This window comes from Setaria viridis, chromosome 1 (genome assembly GCF_005286985.2).
Source record: "Setaria viridis chromosome 1, Setaria_viridis_v4.0, whole genome shotgun sequence".
NCBI lineage: Eukaryota > Viridiplantae > Streptophyta > Magnoliopsida > Poales > Poaceae > Setaria > Setaria viridis.
Genome location: NC_048263.2, coordinates 4,323,000 through 4,342,304, shown reverse-complemented (window position 1 = coordinate 4,342,304; position 19,305 = coordinate 4,323,000). Strand labels below are relative to the sequence as shown.

Below are 19,305 nucleotides of genomic sequence, written 5' to 3'. Positions count from 1 at the left end.
AAGAGTCTAACCAAGACTGCCGTATGCCATCATATTTGTTCTCCAAATCTGCTGGGAATAAGGATGAGCCCTCCTGCTGATTTCCTTCATTTGCCACAACACAAGAGTACAAGTCTAGACCTTCCTCCTTGCTGCCCCATCCTTGGACCAATGATAGAAGATGGGTGTTTATAGCTCCACAGCTAATTAGCTTCCCATTCATATGCAACTTTGAAGGATTTATTTTCACCAATGCAGCAAGAATTTCCAAAGCTGCTACAACTATCTCAGGGTCCGACGATGCCAGGAGCTTAAAATGCTGAAAAAAAGTAACAAATTAACATGAGGCGACTAAAAAAACATGGATGGTTATAACTCGCATCTTCTGAAGTCATGAGGAGGTAGTAGCATAAACTTTTAGCTCACCTCAAGACCAGCAAAAGAACTTTTATTCTGATAATTCTCCAAAACAATCTGTATAACTGAATTTTCAAGATGGTATTCTTTGGCAAAGGATCAGCCTCAGCCATATCGTGAGATAAAAGAAGATCCTTCCTAGAAGAAATGTATGTCTTGAAATGTGTCAAAATGCATAAATAAAAGCTTCGAGTGGTGGAAATTTTCCTGTTACCAAGTACCAAAAGTAAGCAACTGCACGAAAGTAAGCAAGCAAAATATAAAATAGGCTGCCACTTTAAAGAAAGTCACCTTATTAAATTCCCAACGGAACCTGATAGTGGTATGGCAATGTCATGTAGTGCAATGTTGATTACTCGATCAATAAATTCTTTGACTTTTGCAGGCTGCAATCCAAACAAAATCAGAATAATTTATCAGCAATAAGTTGTTTTCACAAGTGCACCAAGGGTAAGAATTTTAAGAAAATTTGCAAATAAGTTCAGACACGCAGCACAGGAAACAGAGAAGAGTTTGAAGAAACAAAATATTGAACTAATTAGCATGTCCCAAACATCATATATAATCATGTGATGTAATCCAGATTTTGCAGTGACATCATGTGACAAAATTAAGCAATCAATTTTACCTAAACGCTTGACTTGATAATTAGCAGCTCGTGTGGATGCAAATTATCCATGCAGACAAAGCATTTAAAATTACCTAGCAAGAACAAGAAACATGGAATTGATGAGTTAAGTATTTTAAAAAATTAAATGAAAAGTGTAAGACACGCACGACTAATCATTATATTACCTCGCCTATGGGGTTAGTTACTCCTTGTATACAATATTCTTCTATACGTGCCATCTACTGTTGGTACCCTTTTCTTATTCTCGGATCTACCTTTTTGTTCCTTGTTATTTTGATTACCCTGGTCGTTCACTTTCTTATTACCATTTTTCTTTTCCTTCTTTTTAGTCTGTTCCTCTTCTACCTCTGCATTAGGCGGGAGGGCGAGGATCTTGATATTCGTTCTGGTTGTGGCTCTAGACATAGCAACATACAATTAACCATGAGAGAACACAGGGGTGGGGAGGTACACACCCACATTTGGTATAGTTTGGCCCTGTGACTTGTTGACCGTCATGGCAAAGCTGAGCCTAACAGGGATCTGTTTCCTCTTAAATTGGAATGGGAACATCTCATCATCAGAGGGACACAACAGTATTCGAGGAAGGAAAACCCTCTTTCCGGCATGCAGTCCCAGCACAATTTCAGCATCAATCGAATTTCTTTGGAAGCCTCGAACCACCAGCCTTGTACCATTGCACAGTCCAATCGCAGGGTCGATATTCCTAAGCAATATGACCGGGCAGCCGATCTTGAGCTTTAGCAAATGTGGAGGAAGCCCGTTGGGAGTCAATGTGTTAAGGAACTCCGACGGATAGTAGTTATGCGGATCATCAATCGCGGAGCCGAAACTATGGTACACCATCTCCTCTCCCTAGAACATGCCAATCATCTTCATATTAATATTGTCCACCCAATCATTACGTGTGGATAGAATCGCTCTGGAGGTGATGTAGTCCTTGTTTGTCATGTTTGCATTGAGGTTTCGAAAGATGCATTCAATCAAACTATCAAGATCTTTCTCAGAATCTCCAGAGGACGGGACACATATATCGTCAGGAAGACATACATCACCATCTCCGTTAACCTCCTCCGTGCCACCACCAATGCGCAGTAGATATTCCGCAAACCACGGGTCACTTTGTGTCCTCATGTTGCGCACGAGCTTAAGATGGCGCATGGATTCCCAAAGATACAACCTTCGTAGAGAAGCATCGACTATCTGAGCCTTGGATCCTTTCCGTACAACAGGGAGAACCTGTCTGAAATCCCCTCCAAAGACAACAGTGTTCCCACTAAACGGCAGATCCTGCCGGCCCATTATATCACGTAGGTCATTGTCTATGGCTTCCATAGCTTGCCTCTTTGCCATAGACGCCTCGTCCCAAATGATGAGAGACGCTTGATGCAGTAGCTTTGTAGTACCACTCTGTTTGGTGAAACTACAACAACTGCCATCCTCAAGAGTAAGGGGTATCTTAAAACGTGAGTGGGCCGTCCTCCCACCAGGCATTATAGACGCTGCGACACCAGATGTAGCTGTAGCAACAGCAGGCTTGTTCTGACATGAAGGGTTCTGAGAAGTGCCCTGTATAAAAATGTCTTTCCTGTGCCGCCAGGTCCATCCACAAAGAACAAACCGCCTTGTTCGGTGTCCACTTTGGACATTATCTCTTCGTAGGTAGCCCTCTGCTCCTCGTTTAGGGAATTGGATAGTCCCACATCTTCCGGATTCTGGTCAATGCTTGCCTCCTCAAATATCTCACGAGGGATACCGCTAGCGTCGTCATATGAGTCATCAATTCCTAGGAGAGGAAACGACCTTATATCCTTCCCCGTAGATTGCAACATGTTCCTAATGTCAATCAAAACCATCTGTTCCACCAGACTCGGGTTTGGATTGTTGCGCCTGTAGTCTTATGACATTGCGTCAAGGTGTTTTGTCCACAACCCAAACACATCATTCGATTCACAGAATACCAATATAGTCGTGAATAACCTACGCAATGAGGATGGCATATGGAACAAACTATTTTCAGTAAGACACTCATCGAGTGTATTATCTTCTTCGATTAGGCCTCGCCTCTCCGCAGCTTCACGGAACAAGGGCAGGAGCACACCGTCAACAGTCCTCAGGTCCCTGTATGAAGTAGCCCCAGCAACATGGTTCAGGAGAACCCGAAGAAAGTAGTGTCCCCCCTTAGCCGGATGAGCCGATATGAGTCTCCCGACCAGGTATACAGCGTTTTTCCTTGGTTTCCAAAATTTACCATTAGACTCCCAAGTATAATGCTCTGGAAAGTCACGGTACAAGATTCCTCGAGCTTCCTCATGAAGCCTGTTGTATTCGAAGTACACTGTCAACATTGACTCGTCGGCACCTGGACGCTTGACAACCTATTCGATCTTGTCCTATTTATGATATGTAACCATATGCATGTCGGGAAGATGAAGTTGTAGCTGCTGCACAGGTGGATGGTTCTTGCTCAAGTCAAAGCCGTATATCCTCCACATGGCTTCTGGAGGTGTCACCCACCGGGCCTCTCTGTATTGCGTGATCTCATCAACATTCCCCTTGTCTTTTTTTCCAGCCTCCCTAACAGCCACGGATGCTCTATCATGGCCCTTGTATATGTACTTGAATAGGTATTTCACAGATTTAATGCTACTACATGCCTCAACATTGATGTGGCAATTTAAAGTATGTAGCAGGCATGGGTTGTATGGAATGACCCACTGATTGTCCAGGATGTGACCTTGAATTATTTCCTTACGACCATTATCGCATCGCGATAGATGGGGTATGAATCCTTACCTTGCGACGTTGAATCGCAGGATGGCCGCGGGTAACGATTCTTGCATGAAGTACGTCCCCTTGTGCATTGACATAATGGATTTAGCGTCCCGCAGGGGCCATGCATCATATGCTTCGTCACCATCTTGTAGAGGTCAGGGTACTTCTTCTTGTTTGGTAGCTCAGCAGAGATAAGCAAGTCATACTGCTCGGGGCACGTGATCTTGTATTTCATTTGCATTATTAGCAAAAAGTGTGCATGCGGCAAGCTCCTCTTCTGGAACTCCATGACATATACGAATGCACGGACCTTTCCAAGTATGTCTTTTTCCATCAACATCCTCTTGAGCTTCTCCAACTTCGCCCTGAACACTCGAGTTACAAGATCGGGATGGTCCTGTGGACTCTGGCCGGGATAAAGCTCGTTCTTGATCTCATCCTAATTAGGATTGGACATCATTGTGAGGAAGATATCCGGTTTACCAAACTTTCGAACTAGAGCCATCGCGTCCATGTACCGACACCTCATATTACGGGGCCATCCAATGAAAGTCGGCGACAACATAGTACGTTTGCCAACCTCATCAGCGTCTTCCACCCTCGTACGCCAGTTGTCAACCAAACCTTGGTACAGGTCAGCCTTAAGAAGGTCCTGGTTGTTGCGGATGTAGTTTAAACGCGAGCTTTCAATCTTGACGTAGGTGTCGATAGCAAACTGCTGGAATAGACGCTTGTCGTATAGTATTGGATTGAAAATCCCAGGACGCATCTGGAATTTGTAGCAATAGTAATCACGCACGGAGACACATTTATTTCCAGCAGAGCGTACACACATAAACATTGTTCATGTTAGTATCGTGATTGACGGCATCCAGAACATTTGTATACTGTTTGTAAGACACTATAAAGAGATCAGAATTTACCAGCATCATCGTCGCCACCACCATCAACATGCGCCTTGCGGATCGCTCAAGCTTTATTGACTTCAGCCTCAGTCACACCAACTTTTGGAATGCAGTTGTGCCACCCGAGCTCACCTCTTGGAAAGAATAGCGGGTATGAGAGAGCGTCGTAGCACCCATGATAGGACTGGATGCCATGGATCGACCTATCCTTCCCTTGGAGGACAACACTATTATCGAATTGGCCCCGATGCTCGCTCCCCTCAATCCAAACGGTAGCAACCTCTGATGTTAATGGCACGTTATATGTTCTCTGGTCCAGCCGTTGGTCAAGGTTCAACTCGACATGGTAATCCTTAAGGTTGTCAACTTGGCCTATACTCCTAATATTCTCTGAGTAGGGATTAATGCCATGTAAGATATCCTTTAGCCTCTGGATGACCTCCCTGTCTTCTTGGGCAGACTTCTCACGGCACTTGCGGAGCCTATGCTCAAGAGACGGATCGTCGTCGTAAAAATAAAGCTCGAGGTGTCTAGGTTCGTGACCATCCTCTTTACCAAATGATCGTATGTTATGGTAGATTTGGTTATGGGCACGGAATGTGTAAATTCCACAGTTTTTCATGTCAGTAGTCACACGATCAAGTTTACAGTACAGAGAAGTGAAAGAGAAGTGGCCATTGAAATATCTGATATTTGCACAGAAATGCCTAGCATTAGCGTTCGAACTCGACCACAGTCTCACGAGTTCTGGTGGTGTCTCAGGGGTGGAAAGATGAATCTTTCCACTATGACAACAGAATCCAGGTGGCTCTGACTCGAACTTCTTTGCATTGCAGTGCTCGCAATTATCCTCTGGCTTAAGCATGTGCGTCTCATTAGGGACATTGGCATAAACCGCATCGTATGGATCTGGTACATCGGGTTCGTTGGGATCTTCATTAGCCGTCTCGAGATCAACATCCTCATCAGCTTTCCAATAATCAGGTTCTAATCATTAGCACGAGTATGAAGTGTTAGATTTTGGAAATAAGATAACTCAAGCGTCACATAGATGCGCCGAGGTGTACCTTGACCTCCAAAAATTGTGCCCCTCATCCTCTTCCTCATCTTCCTCAAATATGATTTCTCGTCGCAATCTGATGCAACATTGGCAAATAAGTGATGAGACAAACGTATTTACATAGGTAGAATAAGAGCACGAAGGAAACACGTGCAACATTTACCGTCCTCTTCCATAGAGGCATGTGTCTCTGCCCTGTCCACCATGTGGAGGCATTGAATATAGCTGGTCAACAACAGATGGCTGTGTCTGAGTACCTGTAGCGTCATTAGTGTCATTAGGTGCTGGCCTAATATTTTCTGCGAAAGATGAATTGCGGGTGAGACATAGAACCGGTATTGACAAATAATCAAATTGAATTTCTTTTTACCCACTCCAAATACATTAGATGCAATGAAGGGATGGGAGTCACGAGCGTCCGTTTGGGTGCCACCTTTAGTAGTAGAATATCAGTAGGATAAATGCAGGTTACTTTAAATATCATAATAATAGAAAATATGAATACTAAGGTGGGCCAAGGATGTGAGCTAATTAACATTGTCCATGACACAAGACGTTTGAGTCGGCTGGCTCGTATAATTGATTTTTTCACCAGCAGGCCGTTTGGTATTCCTGCCAATGGTTGCTTCAAATATTTGATTGCTTGAAGTGAGGACTTGGCATAGCGATAGAGTCAGGATGCAAATTGCTTGCCCGTTATTCTTTGACCCTCTTTCTATACTCACTCTTGGACTGTCTTATTTTCTCCTTCTTCTCTTCTAGCTTCATAAATAATCTCTTTGCAGCATATGAACCACGTCGCCTCTTATTTATTATAGCCCTCTGCCCATGAGACATTGCTGCCCTCCGTGCCCTATCCCTTCTACGCCTATGCTCGTTAGGCGAGAGGTCATGATCATCCATAGAATATGGATCTAATCCAACACCTAAATAATAAGTTGCATTGATGTTTGGTTAATGTGTTTCGTGCATTAAGATGGCAACAATTGAGGATAACAAGATCTCTATTTGATTTGGCATATGAATCGCACCGCCTCTTATTTATTAATGCGATGTTTTCATAAAAATACCTATTAAAGGAGGCCGTCATAATTAAGAAGCACTAAATAATTAGCCGCTACAGGATTACCTACTTCACCCGTAGTACTACTATAACTTTCAACGCAAACGTCCCCTATGTCCCCAAGAGTAGCATCATCATTGCGTAATGCGGTGTTTATATCTAAAAAAGTTTTAGAGATTTAAATTCCTGAAATCAGGCATATCATATGATTATTAAGCACACGATTACCTCCTTCACATAGAGGGCTGATACAACTCTGATTGCATAAATCTTCCATCTCACCAAGAGTAGCCTTATCATTGATTAAACCAGTGCCTACATCTTTAAAAGATCATAAAAAATAAAGCACATTATGAAACATTGATGTTTTTCCAGAACAACAAAAGTGTGTAGGCGCACCTGATTCACCTGTCCCCACATGAAGTCTGTCTTTATTTTCTCCCAAATCTCCCCTATACCTCCATGTGTACACTGTCATCTACGTAAACTCCTAAGTGTCAATATTTTGTCATGAAAAAATAACGATGCAGAAATGGAGTGAAACGAAGAACACAACAGTACCTTGGCGATGGTTTGGAATGTGTTGAATGGCACCTTGTTCCCCTTTTCTCCTCTTACCCTCTCTATCACGTTCCTTAGGATCTACATGATGTGGGGTTTGCGTACCTTGATCATATTGAAATGACATAATGAGTGACCATAGTACATCACGACCCAAATGTCCAACTGTATCCTCACCTTGGATTGTTATGTTTGTGAGTTCTTTAAAAGGTTCCTTAGACCGCCTTGACCCTTCCATCAAAGTGATAGTCCCTGCACAAGCTAAATGAAAGGCAAAACCGGATTTCATAAAATTGATGTTTACAATAACATTCAAGAAAGGCAATGAAAAATTATTGCCAGTTAACCAATTTGCTTGCGCATCTCATGTAGTTTTTGCTAACTTCCAGGGAACTAATATAGGTTATAAGGGTACAGGCCTGGTAAATTATACATGGGACTATTCCTGCTCTAGCTTGGCAGGTCATACATTACTGATAGGATTTCTTTATTTAAAATGTGATTGGATCAAGTTAACCACCCACATAGCATATACTTGTTAGTGTGCAGGTTATCTCAAAAGGTTTATTTTCTTGCCTGAGCAATGCATTCATATATTGATCTTTTATAGTTCCCTCAACAACAATCTCTATTTCTTGGCCACTTTTTTGCAAACACATGTTCTCAAAGCAAGCATTGGATAGACCTAAAATAAAGTTATCTTGCCAGATTGCTGCTTTATTGCAAGTTACATGATCCATCTTTTTCCCTTGGCACTGAGGTTGATGGCACCTTACAGTATATAGTCCTTCTATTGTGTTATGCTCCAATCCTGTATTCTTTTTTTTTCGAGGAATCCTCCAATCCTGTATTCTATTGACATTCAGCTATGATAACTCTTTTGCTGATTCTAAATCGATTTGCTTGGCTAATGCAGGGAGGATCACCAAAATTGTATAGTTAACAGCTACACTTAAACACGATAGATACTCCAACTGCTAAAGAAGGAAATACCTTTTCAGTTTTCTGTTTGTAGAAAGCTTGTTTTGCAAAAGGGCACAATAATATTATCCTTGCAGCTCTTGTAATATGTAAGACAGTCCACAACCAATAATCTGTAAGAAATTATGTGACCACCTAGGCAACACAATTATGATTTGATACCTCATAAATGAAAGTTTGCAACTAAACCCCAGATAGCTTGTCTTGGAAATTCATACATACTATAGAACCACACTACTATGCATGTGGTGGCCAGTCTTGTGAGTACCTTTGACCATATCATTGCCAAATCTAGAAATTTACAGAGGCAACCATATTTACAGATTGTGTACTAACTTGTAAGTTACCGTAAGGAACAAATCATACAAATAGATAAAGGATGACACTTGATAAGTTGCATTTCAATTTCTGGTTGAGTAATGGAAGGAAAGAATCATTTCCAGTCTCATGATCAACAAACCTATGCACCTTTATATACTGAAAGAAACTAAAAAGAAACTCGAATTGGTGACTTTTGAAGTCCCGAATGCCAGAGAGGGAAGAAAAAGGAGACAGCAGTGAGTAAAACATACTGCACCAAAAGTGTTTGTCTGAGGACGGAGATGGGCTACAGTTCTGAGAAACTCTCTTGATGCCTGTTTCTTCTGTATAGGAAAAGATGTGTGGTCACTTTTCCCAATCTGCAAGAAGCAAAAAATAAAATAATATTAGAACACAAGAAAATAAGCAAGATCTGACCATACCAAACAGAGAGAGATCAACAAGAATCGCAGAAATGAGCACTGAATATGATTATATCAATGTGGTGTGGCCCAGATCAGTTTGCCCTGAGTGCAAATGATTGAACTGTATCACCTGAAGGGTAGTAGCAGATTATATGTGACAGTCCACAGGCTCTAGGAGAAATTCAAGCATAGATAGTGGGCTGTCACTTTCTAATGGATGAAATTAGCCAACCTTGTATATTTTGTATTTTTGGCCCATCAGATAATAGTTCGTAACAATGATTGGATAAATGCAATTTTTGTTGGAAACTGGTCCCTGTATTGTTTGAGATCAGTTAAATCGGACTGGCTGACCTACAACCCTTTGTAGGCTTGTGCGGTTCAAAATGAATCAGGCATGCAGCACATTTCATTTTTCATTCAAATAGTGTTGTACAACAGATCCTTATGTGGAGCAACAAACCATCATGATTCCAGATATCGATGGACATTGCTAGCATACAACACAAACTTGAATCACCTATTCAAAGTACTGCAAAAAATGTCTATAAGACAAAAATAAATCAAGTCATCACTTGGGCTTAGTAATGGCTGGTTGGAGCATTGGACAAGATATTATAGGTCCCATATGGAGGAATGATTATAGCCTTATAGGCATCGAACAATAGCAAGTACTGGCAGAGACTCTCAACAGCAATTAATGGGGGAAATATTCCTAGTTGTACTCCCAAAACCTCTGGTGAACTACAAATTGATAAACTAATTCTTGAAGATAAGGTCAGATTAACTTAGACTGCAAATTATTTAGCACATGATTCGCTACAGTCAGCACATTGACTGTAACAGTCTAATGATAATGACTATAATCTCTGCATGCAAGAGTGCATTGGACTTCATCAAGAAAATTTTAGTGCATGAGTTTGCTTAACACTAAAACTTAACAATCTTGATTTTTTAACATTGTATGGACTCATTAACACAAGGACAAAATCTTGCACTTACGCACCAACACAGAGAATTTAAGTGAACGCAGGAGAAAGAGATGTATTAAAGGTCTGCGGTAGACTGGTAGTGAAACATCTACTCATTCATTAATTTCATGTTTAACTGATGCTTTTCATTAGCTACAGAACATTTCTGTTTTACAATCCTAGTTATCCGGCAGCAAGCTGGTAGCCTCTGCTTTTGGAAAAGAAAATCCCAGAAAACAGAGAGACATAATGTAATGTCATACCCCTACATCCGTGACAATAGTTCAATCTGAAAGAATGGCATGTATCCTTCCCATGACCTGAAATGCAGAGAATGATTTGACTGAGAAAAGATAAACAAAATCACATGATACTTCAGCTACACCTGCCACAAAACATACTGATAGCACTGAATCTGGTTCCACTAAACTCCATTGAAGATTTGTGCTACTATGCTCGCTGAAAAAATGAATTGCAGAAACCAAGCAATATTGTAGCAGTGGAGTAGTGTGTGTGAGATACATCAGGCTACAATTGAAATTAATTAAAACATCTAGCTGGAAAAGTAATCAAAAGAACCCGTTCATTCTGTGATAATGCTGCATTTACTAAACTTACATGCCCAGTTGCCCACCAAACTCTGTAGTAATACACCGAGGCCTTGGCCTGACACCAAACTCTGTAGTCAAATTAATATGGTGGATACATGCTCTTGTCAAATTAATATGGTGGATATATGCTCCTGTCTTCACTGCAAAGAAATTGGCATTACCATCTCAGTACATGCCTGTTTTAACCAAGAATGAAGCATAGTAAAGGATGGGTTCTCTTTTTGCAATGCATGTGATTTTCCTGCATAATGCATAAGAAAAAACATTTACAACTTTGACTCAAGTCTATGTGTACAGCAAACAAGGAGATAATCATGCAATCTAGATGCAATCTAGATGATTTCTCTAAAGCATTCAGATTCTGAAATTCAATTGAAGCATTTCTTGCAAATACATAGAACCTGGCTCGTTGGCGGGCAACTGCGGCGAGGAGAGGAGGGCGGGCTGGCGGCACCGGCTGTGCAGGGAGACCGTGCCGAGGAGTGCGGGCGAGCAGCGCCGGTTGCGCAGGGCGACGGAGGAAAGGAGGAGGAGGGCAGGCGAGGCCGGCTGCGCAGGGAGACCTAGTCGAGGAGAGGAAAATGGCGGGCGGTGGCGGAGGCAAAGCAGGCCGAGCGAGCCGACGTCAGGCGGATTGCGGGCGGCGGCGGCGTTGCAGGCCGAGCGAGCAGAGGTCAGGCGGATTGCAGGCGGCGGCGGCGTTGCAAGCCGAGCGAGCCGAGGTGATGCGGATTGCGAGCGGCGGCGGCGATGCAGGGCGAGGGAGGAGGAGTAGGCGAGCGAGGGGAACATCGGATGGCGGAGCGTGAAGCGCAGGGCTGGAGCAGGAGCAGCGGACGGTGCGCGTGGTGGGCGTCGAAGCGCGTTCGATCGAAGGGCGGACCGGGTTGCACGGAGGACGCGGGAGCCAGCGGACGGGTGAACCGAGCGGAGGACAGACGACGTACGAAGTTTTTTCTCCTCTTTGGTTTTTTTAGGAGTAGAAGAGATACCCTTTAGTACCGGTTATCTCAACCGGTATACCAGTACCGGTTACGAAACTGGTACTAAAGTGGGTTCCCAATCGATACTAATGGCGTTTTCACTACTTGTTTTCCTAGTAGTGAAAGGAGGCTATTTCTAGTCGAGAACCGAAGGGAAAGGTGATAATCATAGATACGGTGGCAGGCTCGGTATCCAAACAAAAATTTGAAGCCCAAGTTTTGATGGATCTATGCATGATGGTGCTGACAACGGGTGAAGAGCGAGACCAGAAAAAGTGGCATAGGTTATTCCTAAATGCAGGGTTCAGTCAGTACAAGATTAGCCCCGTCTTAGGATGTCGTTCACTCATTGAGGTCTACCCATAGAACATAGCTGTGGCATTCCAAATGTGAAATGTCTACGGCCTATGGCCTGGGAAAGAGAGGCCATAGCTTCTCTAATGTACCTTACATAAATCTTATCCTTGTGTGTTCAATCATCTTGTAAAAGATTTACCATTAGTTTGTGAGTACTTTTAAGTTCTTCGATGTTCTACTTATTGTTTAAGTACAATGCTTGGCCCTTTCATATTTGAGTGCACCATGATCCATCCGTGAACCCAAGCACGGGTGTGCTGGTATCACCAATTGATGGAACCCATCAGTTGGTGATACCAGCTTGGCTGTGGTTACTCTGCAGACCTTACAGGAAACAGCTCGGCATGCTGTATGATGCTCAATCCAATGTGATAAAAAAATCAGCATTAGAAAAAAAATACTTACAATGAGGCCAAGCTGTCTGGTCTTCCTGGTAGTTTCAATGGGTCATCTTGCTCTACAAAATAAAATTGCAAGATTCTGGATTATTCCATTTAACATTGAAGAAAAGGAAACTTTAGCATTGTTCCATGCAGTATATGAGCTTCAGAAATGAGCTGCATTGATCATGTTCTTTTCCAAAACTGGTATCTTATCTCCAGTCAAAATTTAGTTAAACAAAAATTGTAGGATGTGCTTGTATATACCAACCGTCCAAACAAGTGAGGCTATACGTGCTTGTAAATTGAGTCTAAAGTCCTAACTCTAACCAATTTAAATGTGCTAAACCATGTGATTGTACAACAGAAGCAAAGGAATAGGAAAGTACCTCTTCCATACGTGATTGCTTTATCTAGCACCGATCAATCTGGTCATATCCCTTTAAAGTTCTGTTTTTTATTCGAGAAATCCTTTGAAGTTTCTGTTGCTGCACACATGCAAGTGGCAGCACATCAGTACATAGAACATAAAACAGAAACTACAAAAAGGTCCATAGTTTGAAACCACTAAGGAGCTGACACATTCTTCAGCTGCTATCAAAAGAGACGAAATGCTTAAGATGTACAAATGAACAATTCCTACATAAAAGGGAGTTGCAGGCCAAGATATCATGCATATTCTTTCTTTTTTTTTGGAAAAACTATCATACAAATGATTTGCAATGAACATTCACATCATAAATGCAACACACAATGATGAGCCTGGAAGAGAACAATCTAGTTAATTTTGAGACTCCACTTTGTGCTTGTGATCAACAAAAGACATCTATGCAGGCACATGATTAGTCAGATAACAAGCACATTGCATTTTCTCTCTGAGTAAATTCCACAAAACCTAAGTTCTATGTTCCAAGCGTCAAACACAAGGATTTGGCATGAGGCATTCCAAGTGTTGCAGTTTACTTGCTTCAGAAAACATCATCACCTCCAACAAAAGTTACTTGAGGTATGACACTTGGTTTAAACACCACGGTTTGTGACAGATCTTTTGAACTTGACTACTTTTTTTTTTTGAAATTGAGAACTTGACTACATTTACTATTACAAATTTACGATCAGTACACAGAAACAAAATTTTACCATAAAAAGGGAGGGGGATAGGGGATGTGAAAACAACCTTGCCGGGAGGCCCTCGTCACAGCTCAGCTTCGCATCACGATTCACAAGATAACAATTCAAAGGCAAGTTCCTCTTTTCAAAAAAAGAGCCACGTTCAACATTTTTCAGACAACTATCAACTTTACTTTGACAACAGAATGCTGCACGAAGTGCTCTAGCATACTCTATCCAATTAACAATCCTCTCTCCATAGTTATTTGACGAAAGATGTATAAGACTAATTATTTTTCTCGAACAACGCAGAAGAACTACGTGTCATTTTATGAAGAAAGGTAAGACCGTATTTAGGCAAGCACAAAGAAGTCGATTGGAGCACACTCAAGATTGCAGGGCAATAAACCAGAAAAAACTCATTCATAAACAATCAGCATTTTCCACTAGCAGGATTGAAGCATGAGCAGTTGTGCCTCAGTACTTGAATTCCTTGGTTGAAATACTGGAAGTCTGAAACTAGAAGGTGATGCATCAGCAAGACAATGGGCTCCACATTTTCAGGATTGTCTAATAAAATTTAAGCACATCCCATAGGATTAACTTGCAAACACAACAATATTATAAATTCAAGGCAAGCAAGAAGTTTCAACATAAACACATACTTCATTTATTCATAGAGGGTCGCCAAGCTTACAGTACCCAACAATCTGCCTGTAAAAATTGGGATCTGGCAAAAAAAACAACCATACAAGGTTGTCAAGGCAAGGCTTCTAGTATGCGCCTTGCAATGGCCGAGATCACCATGAACAACAGGCATCCCAAAGAGACTGTAAAAAAGATGCAACCCTACATGACCTTACACACCACAGAGAACAGCACACAACACATCAAGACTCAACATACTCAAACTCGACAACCAAACACACTGCACAGTCCACAGACGCTCCGGCATCAGAAGCTCTGGAAATGATGTCCTCCACCAGCATGAGTGATGGGTTGAGTTAATTTGTGATTTGTGACACTCCAGAGCTGCCAATGGATCGCCAGCGCCTGCAACTTCATAACCAGGAAGCAGTAAAATGGAAAAGGACTTGGACACTACGGCAACCTAAAAAACCTTATGACTATAATGGCAAGGACCAGTGTCTGGATCGAGGGGCAGGATGCCAGTGATGGCAGCCAAGGCTCAAAAAACAGATTAACCTCCTGTGAGGTGATCTGTGAAAAACGAGCACTCGGCTAGAAAGCACCCCCTAAAACAACCGGTCCTTGAACAATGAGGAAGCCCACCATCATGACTCGCACACGAGCCAAAAAACTGAGATCATCTGGTTGTGCTACTGCTACGGACGTATATCTGCATCTGGAAGCGGCTCTCAGTAGACACGAGCCCCTCCAGCGCCGGACCATCTTGTCTGCCTAAGCAAGGATGTCACACCACCAGAGCTTCTTCTCCAGTGATACAATGTTGTGGTTGCCAATCATGTTGCAGAACTGAAGATTGAGACCCTCCAGAGACTGGCCCAGGTTGCCCAAAAACGGCACGCTCTTCTGGGTGACCTTGGAGCAGCCAGACAGTGAGAGAACACGGAGCTTGAGGTGCCTCGCGGATGACAGGATAGCAACACCATAGTCACTAACCATGCAGTTTGAAAGGTCAAGCTCGGCAAGCTCCATGCAGCTCTCAGCTATGGTGAAGAGGCTAGCATCTGTTATCTTGCTGCAACCCTCAAGGCTAACTTTCTTCAGAGATTTTCCATGTGCCTTCACCAGGGAGGAAACAGCAACATCTGTGATGTTCTTGCAACCACTCAAGTCAACCTTGATCAGACCAGCTTCGGAAGACTGGATCAAAGGAAGAAGCCCATTGTCAGTGACCTCACCAAGACCACTCAGGTCAACCTGCTCCAACTGAGGGCAAATCATCCCCACCACAGCCAAGCTTGCATCAGTGAAACCTGGGCAATCCTTGATTGTCAGGAAACGAAGTGATTTGCAAAGAGGAAGCTGTGCAGGCGCAGAGCAGATATCCTTGATTCCCATGCATTTCACCAAAGAGAGAGCCCTGAACTTCTGGCTGCAGTTGCGGAGGAAAGAAAGAATACCGACAAGAGTAACCCTGTTGCATTCCTCAAGCTGCAAGTTCTCAAACACCTTTGCTGATTCTGTGAAAGCCGTAAGGCCAGCATCCGACACATATCCACACTTCCTGAGGTAAAGCTGCTTCAAGCTTGGGCAGAACTTGGCAATAGAAGAGAGAGCAAGATCCGTGACCCCAGGGCAAGAGGTAATGCTCATGCACCTTAGATTCTGCAGGCCAGCTGCATTAGCCATCACCCAGAAACCCCTCTCACCAACAGTAGCGAGACGAGTAAGTGTAAGGTCAGTGACAGCCTTCCCATAGTACCCAATCACAGCAAGCGAAGCATCAGTGATGTTCAAACCCTGGAGCCGGATCTTGGCAAGCGAGGCAGTAGCAGAGCACACCAGGCTGGAGATGCCTTGGTCTCCAACATGCGCACAGTTCTTGATGTTCACAGCCTGCAACTTTGTGCAGCAGCGGCCAATCGCCCTGAGGCCCTCGTTGGCAACACCGGAGCATGCTTCAATGGTCAGAGACACCAAGTTGGGGCACCCCTGCGCGATGGCAGCGAGGCCCTTGTCCGTGATAAGAGGGCAGCGAGAGATGTCCAGACGCTCCAGCGAGGGGCACCCGGCAGCGACCTCGGCAAGCCCAGCATCGGTGATGAGAGGCACATCCCAGAGGGCGAGCGAGCTGAGGTTGGGGCTGCCGCGAGCAACCGCCGAGAGCCCCTGGTCCGTGACGCCACGGGTCGGGTGGCTGCCGCGGACGGCGAGCTTCTCCAGCCCCCCACGGGATCCAGCGACGACGGCCATGGCGGCCAGGCGGACGTCAGTGGCCTCCTTGCCCTCGAGCACCCTCTCGACGCACGAATCCGCGGGGGTCTCGTCGTCCTTGTCCTCCTCCATGACGAACTCCTCGTTGAGGTCGGGCAGCGCCGGGGTGTCCGCCGCCGCCGCCGCGGCCTGGGCGAGCTCGGATGCCCGGATGCTGCCGAGGAGCGCGAGCCAGCGGCGGGAGACGCAGGCGGAGGCGCCGCGGCCGCGGCCGCCGGGCACGCGGCGCAGGATCTCGAAGAGGCACCCATCGGGGAGCGCGTCGAGCGACGGCAGCGGCAGCTGCTGCTGCCTCTGCTTCTTGGCGGCCCTCAAGCACTCCGTGGCCGCCGCCACGGCGACCGCGGATGCCGCCACCAGCGTGCGCTTCCGCTGCTGCACGGCGCCGCGGCAGAAGAGCCCGGACAGCTCTGCCGGCGCCGAGACGAGGCACCCGCCATCTGATCCAAGAAACACAACCAATTAGCCTGGTACCAGAGCGGAAGAGCACACGCAATCACTCCCACCCCCAACAAAATCCCCAAATCAAATCGACGAAGCTCAGGGGGCAAACAAAGAAGAGATCTTTCTGCCTCACCTTCGTAAGCGCAGAACGCAGGCATGTCTCCGAATCTCCCACGACCAAAGGGACCCCTTCCCCTCCCAGTACTCGAATCAAGACCAGAAGCACGAACAAGAACGCAGCCACCGCCGGATCTGAGGCGCCGGTGAGGGCCGGAAGCATTTACAGCCCGCCGGAGCAAGGAAAACGGAACCCTATCGCCGCCGGCGACAGGGAAAAAAGGGGAACGAAGGGAAGGAAGGGGAAGGGGGAACCTCTGGGGGGAGGGTAGGGGGGGAGGAGACCGCGACCTGGGGAGGAAAAGAAGAGGCGGGCGAAGATATGGGAGAGGGGAATATGGACTATTCCAGTCAGCTAGAGAGAGAGAGAGAAGGGGGGTGCGGTGACGACCGGATGAGAGAGAAAGTGAGGTCTGCTTGCGTGTGGCGGGCGGGGCCGCGGGCGGCGCGGATGGATCGGGGCGAAGGGAGGAGGAGGGAGGGAGGAGACCGCCCTTGGCGCGCCCAAGGGGCGGGGCGGGGGCCTCGGCGTCGCGTCGCGTGCCCCCCGTGGCGCCAAGTTGCAAGCGCATCGTGGATGGGTTCATTGAACCTCCGCGCTGGACAGGTACGGCGTAGCCGCGTAGGGGGGGGGGGGGGGGGGGGGGGGGGGGGGGGGGGTGGGCGGTTTGTTTGGGCTGGCTTGATGCAGAGGATGCGGCATGGAACTATGGAAGGCACGACTACATGCAATGCATGTTGATCTTGGGAGTGGTAACGGGGTGTTTGGATCTTTAGTTCGGAATAAAATTCATGTCACCTCGAATATTCGGAGGCTAATTAGAGGATTAAATATGAGCTAATTATAATTACAAGATGGAGACTAATTCCCGAGACGGATCTATTAAACATAATTAGTCCATCATTAGCACATGTTTACTGTAACACCACATTGTCAAATCATGGACTAATTATGCTTAATAGATTCGTCTCGCAAATTAGCCTCCATCTGTGCAATTGGTTTTGTAATTAGTCTATGTTTAATACTTTCTAATTAGTATCTAAACATTTCGATGTGACAGGAATTTTAGGAGCTCCTAAAGAACCAAACGAGGTCTAAGGTTTGGTGTTCACCCTATGGATGACAGATCCAACGTGCTTGCGTGCATGATGATGCTATGACTATGAGTAATGGATTTTAGTGAAGGTTTTCTCTCCTTTGGTAAGGTTGGATAGGTCTCGCAACTCAAGAGGTATCTCCGTATTTGCTTTTTTTTTCTTGCAAAAATATTGTAATCATAACTTAACATGAGAGAAAAATATATGAGAGTATGACTATCATATATTTGAAATTATATTCATTGCGTTGCTTACTAGCATATATTTGTTAAAGTACATTATTGCCAATGAATAGAAGCAACCAGATAAATTTGCATATACTCTATTTGTTTTAAATTATATATGATATTTAATAATTAGCTTTTAAGACAAAATTGCGAAAGAAAGGTTAATAACAGAGCATAACGAACATTCAGAGGTCAGACGCTTTTAAGTGTTGGATGTGAAGAAAAACTAAAACTAAACATAGCTCCGGAGAATTAGTGGCCGGTAGAGGTTGTCCTTGTTACGTTGCTTCAGTTCCGTTAAGCTAAATACTTAGAGGATAAAACATCGTGCACCTTGCCTGAAAAAAGAGAGGTGAAAAATAAGTACTCTTTTCATCTCTTCCACGACAAACCTTTTCACCCTGAATTCCTATCAACAAACCGAGATCCACCTCATAGAAAAGGGATGCATAAGAAAATAGCAGTCACCTGCGATGAGCTTCCCTATTTGGGAACCTCCCGAAAACGACAACAGGAGGACTGGCAAAACAAAATTCCCTTCCGTTCCGTTCCGTTCCGGCAACGGATTTTCACCCATAAAAAGGCCGGCCCTGTCAACTTCCCAGCGCGTCACGCACGTTTCGTCACTACGACCCTCCCGCGCGTGCAGCGAACCTAGCCCCCTCCCCTCCCCTCCCCTCCCCGGCGCCGGGCCCACCCTTTACCTCTCACCGGCCTACCCCACCACCCACCCGTCCCCAGCGCGGCCAGGTGCGTTGCACCCATGACCCACCCCTCAAAATCCACTCCACGATCCCCCTCGTGATTCTCGCCTATCCTCCTCTCCGTCTCCACCCAAATCCATCCAAGCGTACCAGTCCAGGTGCATGGTTTCGCACGGAGCTTTGCTAATTATAAAACCGCCCACTAACACAGGCTCCTTTGTGCTAACAGCCTAACATAATCACCCCACTTGCGTGGCGTCTTACCTGTTTAATTAGAGGGGGGG

General features: G+C 44.9%; 2 protein-coding genes and 1 long non-coding RNA gene across 34 annotated transcripts; all 3 read right to left on the bottom strand.

Annotated features, from left to right (window-relative positions):
* Window positions 1–1,174: 1,174 nt before the first annotated feature.
* On the bottom strand, window positions 1,175–13,999 carry LOC117859075 (uncharacterized). 32 transcript variants are annotated; one of them, XM_034742275.2, is made up of 13 exons: window positions 12,789–13,999; window positions 12,425–12,476; window positions 10,687–10,819; window positions 10,332–10,388; window positions 8,945–9,052; window positions 8,385–8,485; window positions 7,569–7,652; window positions 7,392–7,496; window positions 7,230–7,301; window positions 7,059–7,151; window positions 5,931–6,200; window positions 5,775–5,843; window positions 1,181–5,694 (listed from the first exon to the last, which is right to left on the bottom strand). In XM_034742275.2, the coding sequence occupies exons 7-13, from the start codon at window positions 7,627–7,629 to the stop codon at window positions 4,772–4,774; spliced, it is 1,593 nt and encodes a 530-aa protein (XP_034598166.1). In that variant the 5' UTR covers window positions 7,630–7,652; window positions 8,385–8,485; window positions 8,945–9,052; window positions 10,332–10,388; window positions 10,687–10,819; window positions 12,425–12,476; window positions 12,789–13,999; the 3' UTR covers window positions 1,181–4,771. The 32 variants fall into 32 exon arrangements, with proteins under 32 accessions (XP_072147511.1, XP_072147514.1, XP_072147518.1 ...); XM_072291410.1 differs by having other exon boundaries at window positions 1,175–5,694; window positions 5,931–6,024; window positions 6,138–6,200; ... (1 more) ...; window positions 7,230–7,308; window positions 7,569–9,052; XM_072291413.1 differs by having other exon boundaries at window positions 1,175–5,694; window positions 5,931–6,024; window positions 6,138–6,200; window positions 7,239–7,308; window positions 7,569–9,052.
* A 156-nt stretch (window positions 14,000–14,155) lies between these two features.
* On the bottom strand, window positions 14,156–17,298 carry LOC117859066 (EIN3-binding F-box protein 1). Its single transcript, XM_034742243.2, has 2 exons — window positions 17,009–17,298; window positions 14,156–16,871 (listed from the first exon to the last, which is right to left on the bottom strand). The coding sequence occupies exons 1-2, from the start codon at window positions 17,031–17,033 to the stop codon at window positions 14,932–14,934; spliced, it is 1,965 nt and encodes a 654-aa protein (XP_034598134.1). The 5' UTR covers window positions 17,034–17,298; the 3' UTR covers window positions 14,156–14,931.
* Window positions 17,299–18,464: 1,166 nt separating this feature from the next.
* LOC117859181 (uncharacterized) lies at window positions 18,465–18,899 on the bottom strand. Its single transcript, XR_004641120.1, has 2 exons — window positions 18,786–18,899; window positions 18,465–18,655 (listed from the first exon to the last, which is right to left on the bottom strand). It is a non-coding gene; the product is annotated as an uncharacterized lncRNA (long non-coding RNA).
* Window positions 18,900–19,305: the final 406 nt, after the last annotated feature.

Coding starts and splice junctions, on each gene's coding strand:
- LOC117859075 (XM_034742256.2), bottom strand. CDS start 7,680: ATGAAATCCGGTTTTGCCTTTCATTTAGCTTGTGCAGGGACTATCACT. Junction 7,302..7,391: donor CATTCCAAACCATCGCCAAG/GTACTGTTGTGT, acceptor CGTAGATGACAG/TGTACACATGGAGGTATAGG. Junction 5,695..5,774: donor CACAATTTTTGGAGGTCAAG/GTACACCTCGGC, acceptor GCTAATGATTAG/AACCTGATTATTGGAAAGCT.
- LOC117859066 (XM_034742243.2), bottom strand. CDS start 17,033: ATGCCTGCGTTCTGCGCTTACGAAG. Junction 16,872..17,008: donor TGCGTTCTGCGCTTACGAAG/GTGAGGCAGAAA, acceptor TTCTTGGATCAG/ATGGCGGGTGCCTCGTCTCG.